This window comes from Microtus oregoni, unplaced genomic scaffold (genome assembly GCF_018167655.1).
Source record: "Microtus oregoni isolate MIOR12 unplaced genomic scaffold, Mior012 000002F_ref0000024, whole genome shotgun sequence".
Taxonomy (NCBI): Eukaryota; Metazoa; Chordata; class Mammalia; order Rodentia; family Cricetidae; genus Microtus; species Microtus oregoni.
In genome coordinates, this window is record NW_024543061.1 from 71,721,728 (window position 1) to 71,731,365 (window position 9,638).

General features: G+C 39.1%; 1 protein-coding gene across 1 annotated transcript; it reads right to left on the minus strand.

Annotated features, from left to right (window-relative positions):
* Positions 1–4,104: 4,104 nt before the first annotated feature.
* On the minus strand, positions 4,105–7,473 carry LOC121441147 (acidic proline-rich protein HP43A-like). Its single transcript, XM_041642282.1, has 4 exons — positions 7,359–7,473; positions 6,169–6,204; positions 4,541–5,352; positions 4,105–4,200 (listed from the first exon to the last, which is right to left on the minus strand). Exons 1-4 carry the CDS (start codon positions 7,420–7,422, stop codon positions 4,192–4,194), a joined length of 921 nt encoding a protein of 306 aa, XP_041498216.1. The 5' UTR covers positions 7,423–7,473; the 3' UTR covers positions 4,105–4,191.
* Positions 7,474–9,638: the final 2,165 nt, after the last annotated feature.

The window sequence follows — 9,638 nt, forward strand, 5'->3', positions numbered from 1 at the left end:
TTGCCAGAGGCAAGCAAGTGCTCTCATCTAAGAGAGGCTTCCTGACTCAGCTTTAGCTGCAAAACCCTGCAGCTCTTAAGAGGTCCTGTCACAAAACACTTAAATGGTGTTGATAAAAGCCTACGGAATGCTTGTTTGTTTTCAGCAGTAGCATGAAAAAAGCTGAGTTGCTTTAAAATGCCAGCTTTGTGGGCCATCCTGCCATGGCAAACTCTGACTCTTTGAGGCAGGAGGTCAGCTACAGAGAGAGCATTTCAGTGTTGTAGCTTGTTTGCTGACAAGGACCTTGAAATGCCATAGAGTTGTGGCAATAAGAATGGCTCCAGTGGTACCTCCACCACGAGGCTGGAAAACGAAGGAATGGGCTGGATCCAGCGGGCAAAGCCACAGCTTTAGTCTTACCGATATTGATTGGTAAATTAAAGACTCATGTGGTCAAAAAAGAGACATACAGTAAAAAAAATATTCAAAGTTGAAGAAAACATCTTAATGGTTTACAGTGTTAAAAATATATGCAGGCTAAAAGTTAAAGTTTTTAAAAGTAAAATAAAAAGAAGAGAGTAGTTGGGCATGGTGGTACACACCTTTAATCCCAATACTTGGGAGGCAGAGGTAGATTGACCTCAGAGTTGAACTCTGACTTCAAGGTGTGGTAGCACATGCCTTTAATCCGAATGCCTGGGAGGCAGAGACAGAAGGATCTCTGAGAGTTTAAGGACAGCCTGGTCTACAGAGTTATTCCAAGACAAAGATATACAGAGAACTTGTCTCAAAAAAAAGTAAAAGTAAAAGAAATAGAGGTTAAAATAAAGCCACACAAAGATGGAAAATACATAGAGAATCTTGATACTGTATGCTATTATGCTCTCTTTGAATTGTTTTTATGGTGCGGGCGGAGCAACATCTGCTAAAAGATATTTACTTATGAATGCTTCTGAACTAATAGAAGATAGATATTTTGAAATTACCTTGACTTCAGAATTTGGTTTGAAGGATATAATACTTTGGAAAAGAGATTCTTCTTTTGTTTTCACAGAGGATGAGACCCTGTGGATTGTTTCTATCCCAATATGCTATGATAGACCATGCCCTCCTGAAAGGTTGCTGTGAACACCTTCAAAAAAATCACTTCACTCAACTGCTGACTGAGATGAACAGGTTGTATCATGAATAACAGTGCCCCCATACAGTAGGAAGTAGTTTGGAGAGAGAAAACTGCACCTATATTCCCAAATATTGCTTATAAATGTTCTTTTACCTTTAAAGGGGGATATGATATAGGTATGATTAATTTGCATTGATATGGATTTTGCTTTAGTGATTTAAATAAGGTCAATTTTGTTATATGTATATGTGTTTCTGATCTTGATTAAGGTATTGTGATTGTGTAGTTCATTGAAAAATGTAATGTATATAGGTTGTTAATGGATAATCATTAATAATAGTCAAGTTTGTAGTCATGGTAGTTAGATTTTCTAGATATATAGAGATATATTTCAGTTAGATCGTCATTCTTCATATCTTTCAAATACTGCAGAATATGCTATTTAATGTTTTAATAACGTAGGGTTTTTATGACAATGAGACATTTCTTTTCCTGGAAACACCAATCTACTTCAGGAAGAAGATGGACATTGAAGAGGATCCTTATGGAGTTTGGTAGCCATTTGGGCAAGAAACTGTTCTTGCCTGGACTATTGCATAAACTGGACACAGAGAACCCACAGAGAGAGGACTACTGAACTTGCCTAAAGTTGAGATGGTCTATCGGGGTTCCTGCTTCATAAAAGAATTCACGAGACACAGCAGATAGTGACTGAACTGTCTTTGAAATTTCCTGCTTCATGGAAGAGTCTGCTGGATACTATGGGCCTATAGGCTGAGGATGGATGCCCCAACGGTATAAAAGAACTTTGGGTGACTGTCCAAGCAGGGACATGTCTCTGTCATTTCTAGAGTTTGAAGTTTCTAATTTCTTGTTTACTTAGGTAATATTATATCCTTCTGGAGTCTTTGATGGAGTTGAAGAATGGATAGTTATAGTTTTCCTTGGTTATGATAAAAGATAAAATAGATGTAAATATTGTTATTTTTACTTGATAACTGTTTTGTTATATGTAATTTTTCTATGTTAAAGTTAATGCCTTCCCTTTTTTTTTGTTTAAATAGAAAAAGGGGAAATGATGGAGAAAGGTCATTGGTTTATTAATAAAGAAACTGCTTGGCCCTGATAGGTTAGAACATAGGTGGGTGGAGTAAACAGAACAGAATGCCTGGAAGAAGAAGGGAAGTGAGTTCAGATGTAAGGCTGCTGCTCTCCAGGGCAGACGTAATGAAGCAAGCCGCCAGGCCAGACATGCTGAATCTTTCCTGGTAAGACTGGTGCTACACAGATTATTAGAAATGGATTAAAGCAAGATATGAGAGTTAGCCAGAAGAGGCTAGATATAATGGGCCAGGCAGTGTTTAAATGAATACAGTTTGTGTGTTGTTATTTCGGGGTATAAGCTAGCTGGCAGTCGGGAGCCGAGCCACAGGAACGCAGCCCAAAGCTCCTTCAACAACAATGTTGGTTCAATCTTCAAAGCACATTAATGAATAGTCATAGGACTACTCTAGAGCAGAAGGATATTCGAAGAATCATTTTAGAATACTGACAATCATGAAAATGAGTGGTTTCACTATGATATGCAGCTGTACTCATATTGTAGATAAATGTAATTAGCATGTGTCTATGAATAGGCATATAAATGGTAACACATCTTATCATACCTTCATTTTGCACTGCCATGGTATACTCATGGCCATTCAAAGAATTACATAAACAGAAGGTTAAGTGTCAAATTTTCAGAATGACCAAAATTTGTCACATGTGAGAATCTAACACTGTGGTAGTCTATGAAAGTCAGTCTAGTTTTCATAAAAAATTGTGGGGATGGAGGGAAATAAGTATGTGATTTAAGGAATGTAATAACAATTTGACAAAAGCATTAAAGAACAGCAAGTTCAGTTTCAAAGATCTAAGGATCAAATATTTTGGAAGTTTTAAAGATTCTTCTGCTTGTAGAACATATATGCATTTTATATTTTCACTTATTAATTAAAACACAACAAGATTGAAAAAGCAATGAAAGGTCAGTTAGAAACTCTCCAAAAATAAGAATGAAAGATTGCTCTTAGGTATACATAAAATGTTTAAAAATATCATTTGCTGATAATGTCCAGTGTTGGGTCCCTTGAAGACAGGTCTTTGCATCCCCACTTGATGTTTTGCACTCTTGTGGTTGTTTGAAAACAGGAACAATCTGTTGTTTTCAGCAATGTTTCTAAGGATGTTTACCCCTAAGCCATGTGACTAATGGTGGTGAGCTTCCTGCTTTGGCTGACTCAGTCTCCCCTGCTGAGGGCTATATATACTGTGTGAGAAAGTGGAATATAGGCTTGCCTGCAGAATATAAAGTTGTGTTGTGTGTTAATACCAACCTCCCTCGCTCAGAAGAACTACAGTTGCTGAGCTGGCATGGCAGTCCAAGTATATGATATTTATAAATATCAAGGTAGATGAAAACAAAGATCATCTGTTCCCTAAGACACTATTGCATATATAGGACCATCAAAGTCAGAGAAAGAAATTGAGCTTATTGACACTTGAATGCTGAAAAGAACACCAGCTGCAGAATCAGCAACTTCCTTTCAAGTGAATTGTGAATTGGGAGTGTGCTACATGTGAGAAAAGGGAAATGACCTCTTTACAGGTACTCCTAGGCAGCTATTCTATAGGGTACTGGTCAAACAATGCATGTGACAAACCAATAGCATGTTTATGTAGTTTTATCCATCTATGTATTTTAATTTTGAAAACTATGTCATATGTGAAGTCTCCCGCTAACGTCAGAGGTATCTGGGAAATACAGAAAAGCTATAGACATAACTCCAAGTATGATGAAACTATCCGGACAATCAAATGATAGTTGGGTGATTTGTAAAGGGAGAAAGTGGGCCCCTTTATGGATGTTGCTGTATGAAAGGATTTATAATTGTCTTCAGTGTGGTCCCAGACCCCAGATTTCACTCATGCTCCGAATAAGAAACAAGAAAGAGAAATTGCATGCTAAATATTTTATTAGAGTGTTTGAGGGTTCACTTGCCACATCATTGTTCCATTAAAATACCATTACGGGAATCTGTCATCTATTTTTCCTGCAATAAATAAATAAATAAATATATAAATAAATAAAGTCACGGAGAAGCAAGTCTTATCATGCAACCAACATTTCCTGACATATCTCTACTTTTTTTGGATATCTAACTCTGTTAGACATAAGACACTTTATGGAAATTGAATTTAAATCACCTCTATCAAAATCCACTAAGTTACAGAGGACATTTAAATTTTAGATGTATAAGAACTCCATCCCCATAGGTAGACATTGGTGACCTCTAAAGTTTGTGACCTGTGTAAAGGAAAAAGTAACTTATTACCTCTGACCTGTTGAGGAACCTTGTGGCTCTGTGGAGAAAATTTCTACAGGTTACTTGCCTGTTCCTCGCTTTCTTGCTCAGGTGGGCCTTGTTGGTTTCCAGGTTTAGGAGGGCGATTTTGCTGCTGACCTCCCTGCTGGGGTGGTCCTTGTTGGTTTCCAGGTCGAGGAGGGCGATTTTGCTGTGGGCCTCCCTGCTGTTGTGGGCCTCCCTGTTGTTGTGGGCCTTGTTGGTTTCCAGGTCGAGGAGGGCGATTTTGCTGTGGGCCTCCCTGCTGTTGTGGGCCTTGTTGGTTTCCAGGTCGAGGAGGGCGATTTTGCTGTGGGCCTCCCTGCTGTTGTGGGCCTCCCTGCTGTTGTGGGCCTTGTTGGTTTCCAGGCCGAGGAGGGCGATTTTGCTGTGGGCCTCCCTGCTGTTGTGGGCCTTGTTTGTTTCCTTGTTGAGGAGAGCCATTTTGTTGCTGGCCTCCCTGTTGTTGTGGGCCTTGTTGGTTTCCAGGTCTAGGAGGGCGATTTTGCTGTGGGCCTCCCTGCTGTTGTGGGCCTTGTTGGTTTCCTTGTTGAGGAGAGCCATTTTGTTGCTGGCCTCCCTGCTGTTCTGGGCCTTGCTGGTTTCCAGGTTTAGGAGGGCGATTTGGCTGTGGACCTCCCTGCTGGGGTGGGCCTTGTTGGTTTCCAGGTTTAGGAGGGCGAGGATGCTGTGGTGGTCCCTGTGGTGGTCCCTCTGGATTATTTCCATCTTCGTCACTGCCCTCACCATCATCATCACCATCTTCATTATCATCAGCAGAAGCAGAAGGTTTTGGGGGCAACTGTCCAGAAGGGGGTTTCTGAAGCTGTTGACCATTGCTCTGATTTTGCTGCTCCTCTTCTATATGGGAATAAATCAATCTAGATGGAGATTACATTTCTCTTGCTCCAAGAACACCCCTTCTAAATTTATGTCACTGGTTCTTCTTGAAAGGTAATTTTTAAACATGCACAAAACTTTTTTATGTTTCAACTTTTTGGACAAATATTTGTTCCTAAATTTGGTGTACTAAGGTGATTTTCTGTTTCTTTCATTTTTCACACCAAAATGATGAAACGGGAAGGACATTTCAATGATATTACCTAGAACTAGGCATAGTAGCATCTTGTAGAAGCAATGCCCTATTCTTAAATATATCATGGTGTTCAGGGTTCTATAACCATGTGTAGAACAAGAAAGACATGTTTGAAAGAGATTAGAAGCTGTTCCTTTCACTTTTCATGGAGTATTATTACTCAGCTGTGGATACAGAGGTAAGTGTGAAAAAACTGTTTTAAAAAATGAGGGAGCCTAGGATCTCTAAAACTTTGTATGTAGTGTGCAAGCATATATTTCTTCTTAGAAATTCAGATGAGAGAGTTTTCTTTGAGCAACCCATCGAGCCATGGGTGATTATAGCTCAACACATACAAGCCATTGTTTCAATCTGTGGAAGATACTAAGTGTTTTTAGTATAAAACTCTGGCTTTGTACTCTTCCAGTGCATTTCCTTCTCTTGGTTCTAGACACAATGTGGGGAAGTTTTCCTACATATCTAAGGGGAAAGTGTCACATGTTAGTTTCATTAACCAACAAATCTATGAGATATTTCAGAACTAAATAATTACAAAAGTAAAGGGTGCATAGAAGTTCAATAGAGGATAGATCAGGCTTTACCTAAGAGCTCAGAAGAAGAGGCTTCATAGATGATCGCTAGAAAATAAGCACAAAATAAGTGAAAGTTACTTATAACATTTTCCTGCTGCACAATAAAGGTAGCTTTCAACTACATCTACTTGCCCAATAAATAGAATTTTATTCTTGGGCAATGTTGGTGGTACTGCTGCCCGAATGGTTTCTGTGATCAGTAGCAACCAGTATTTTGCTCTTGTTAATCCTGCCGAGACATACAGATATTCTTCATTTTAATTGGGAATTTCAGTATGATATGTTTACATTCTTTTTGTTTTTCTTCATGATCTTAATTACTTAAATGGTATATCCCCAGGCATTTCAAGAATGGAAATAAAAGTAAACATTGTTTTAAATACTATGTATAGTCCATAGAGCAGTATATATTGTTCATTAAAATACATTAGTACGTTCATCAATTTATCTCAGTGGGTAAAAGTGCTTACCTGATGATTTTAATTAAAGTTATTCGAATCACATTGCAGAAATAAAAGTCTTGGTGATAGTATGTTGTCCTCTGATTGAAATATGTAGAAGTGTGCAAACTTTCTCTCTCTCTCTCTCTCTCTCTCTCTCTCTCTCTCTCTCTGTGCATGTGTGTTTGTTTGTATGTATGTGAGTATGGTCTCTGTGTGTTTGTGCCTCTCTCCTACTCTCACACATCATACATATTCACATATACACAGACAGTTGTGTATGCACACAAATGCAAAAAAAAACTATTAAAAAATTATTCCCTAGTATTTCTAGCTCATTGTGTATGTTTTAAACTTGACATATTATTCCTTTTCTTAAAACACCCCTTTTATATATCTACTTCTTTCATTTTTCTATCTTCTGTACAGCAAAGCCAGCATTTTAACAATTGACTTATCATAACACCTTGAAAACTGTCTTCAATCTGTCAACTGATCATGCTCCCATTCATCATCCCCCACCATAAAGATCTTTTCACAAATGCACTCATGCAATGTTGCTGTAAGAATCATTTCTTAAATTATGCTATAAGCAAAATCTAAGGTCTAGTGCAAAATGATAATATGAACATTTGAATGTTTGTTCTCCTATACCTTTCCTCAGTTTCTTATTCGTCTTTTTATGTTTTTCACAGGCCTGAACTCCATCTGTTGACCAACTCCCATTTCATTCTACCATTCTCAATTCCTCTTCATTACCTGCATTTGCTCTCTGAACTGAGCTCAGGGCCAACAAGGCTGCTGTGAGAAGGACCACCAACATCTTGGAGGAGGATCTGGAGTTCCTTCCCAGTCTGTTCTGAGAGAAGAAAAACCAGAGTTTTTATAAGGAAGGCAGAACAAAGGCACCTTTCAGGTCCTTACTGGTGACCTGACCTGACAGAATGGGACATCTTGTATGCCTGACTTTTGTTTGGGACTTTAGCCTGACAGGATACATGGGGAGGAGGTTGTATCTCAGTTGTAAATGCGACAACATGATATTTGGACAACGGTGTTGAAGTGATGCAGGCAAAGTCCAGATATTAGAAGTGAGGTTCTGCTATTGTTTAAGCTCTAGTTTTATATAACTGTCAGTCTGAACTTGACCATTGTGGTTGAGGGGGAATTTGCTTCAATACATTCTTTTTTTATTGAAAAAAAAATTTCTGCCTCCTTCCAGCCTCCCATTTCCCTCCCCCTCCTCTCACTCCTCTCCCCCTCCCTCTACTCCTTTCCCCCTCCCTCTCTAGTCTGAAGAGCAGTCAGGGTTCCCTGCCCTGTGGAAAGTTCAAGGTCCTCCCCACTCCATCCAGGTCTAGGAAGGTGAGCATCCAAACTGGCTAGGCACCCACAAAGCCAGTACATGCAGTATGATCAAAACCCAGTGCCATTGTCCTTGGCTTCTCATCAGCCCTCATTGTCTGCCATGTTCAGAGAGTCTGGTTTTATCCCATGCTCTTTCATTCCCAGTCCAGCTGGCCTTGGTGAGCTCCCAATACACTCTTGTATAGTTTTGTCTCTATTTTCATTATCATTGAGGCTAAAGATAGATAGTATATGTTAATAAGTGAAACTTCCATTCATGTTGCTACAAACATGTGTAACGATGTATATAATCCGAAACTGAGAGTTTTGTTCATTTCTTCAGGGAGTTAGAACACCAAGCATGGATGCATATTAACAGGTACAAGCAAGAATGACAGTCTGTTTTAACCCAGAAAGGGGTTCCAGAATTCTCCATATCTGGTTCAAGTTAGACTAACTATGGTATCAAATCACTAGAAGATTTTTCATCTGTTCTTCTTCTTGTCCCTCTGTGTTAGAGAAAGATTAATGGCAGTTGAGAGTCCATGTAAATGTACGAGTAGGCAATCCTTATGTACCAAGTTTCCACATGATCCATGAATGCTGTGGTATTTGGAAAACAACTTCTCTCCAATGTTTGTAATTGTTGCTTTCAGAAAGTTATATTAGCTTATGTTTGGGTAATATTTTCAACGGAAAGTATCCTTACTCATTGATATGATCTATTGATTGACTAGAAACATGAATAAGATAGACTAATATGACCTTCAAAGTCCCCATGGTATATAATTGTTTTGACTGATCAAAATGGAGAATCTCATTTTCCATTTTTGTTAGGAAGTGCTCTAATATTTTCCAACCTATTTTGCTGATGTTTTAAAGATCAAAACCACCCACTGTTTGTTGATGGAGCGGCATGCTGTGTTGCTCCCAGTTCCCAGCCGCCTGTCGAGCTTATGCCCGAAATAATTAAATGGAAACTGTATTCTTTTAAATACTGCTTGGCCAATTAGTTCTAACCTCTTATTGTCTAATTCTCACATCTTGCTTTAACCATATTTAATAATCTCTGTAGCACCACGAGATGTGGCTTACCAGGAAAGATCTTAACCTGCGTCTGTGTCGGGTGGGAGAATCATGGCGACTGCCTGACTCGGCTTCTTTCTCCCAGCATTCTGTTCTGTTTACCCAGCCTACCTAATTTTCTGTCCTATTAAAGGCCAAGCAGTTTTCTTTATTAATTAACCAATGAAATAACAGATAGAAAGATGACCCTCCTCCATCAACTGTTGTGCTCATCAGCATCATCTACCTGTTCTTTTCATTCCCAAGGAATCCCCTGACTTAGCTTTCAAATTAAAGCTTACATTGTTTTTCATCTTGTTTGTGAATTGGCCTCATTGTGTCACTTGCTAAATACATTTCCGCATGTCCTCCACGTTAGGAATACAGATGTGAAGTACCAAATATAGCTTCACTAGACCTCATGAGCATAGTTTCAATTATTCTCAAAAATTGATTAGAAGATAACCAGGTGTGGTGTCCCACACCTTTAATCATAGAATGAAGTAATAAGGGCGGCCGGGCTGTGTCCCCAACACCCCAGCCGCCTGCTCAGCTAGCTTATGCCCCGAAATAACAACACACAAACTGTATTCATTTAAAGACTGCTTGGCCCATTCTCTTCTAGGC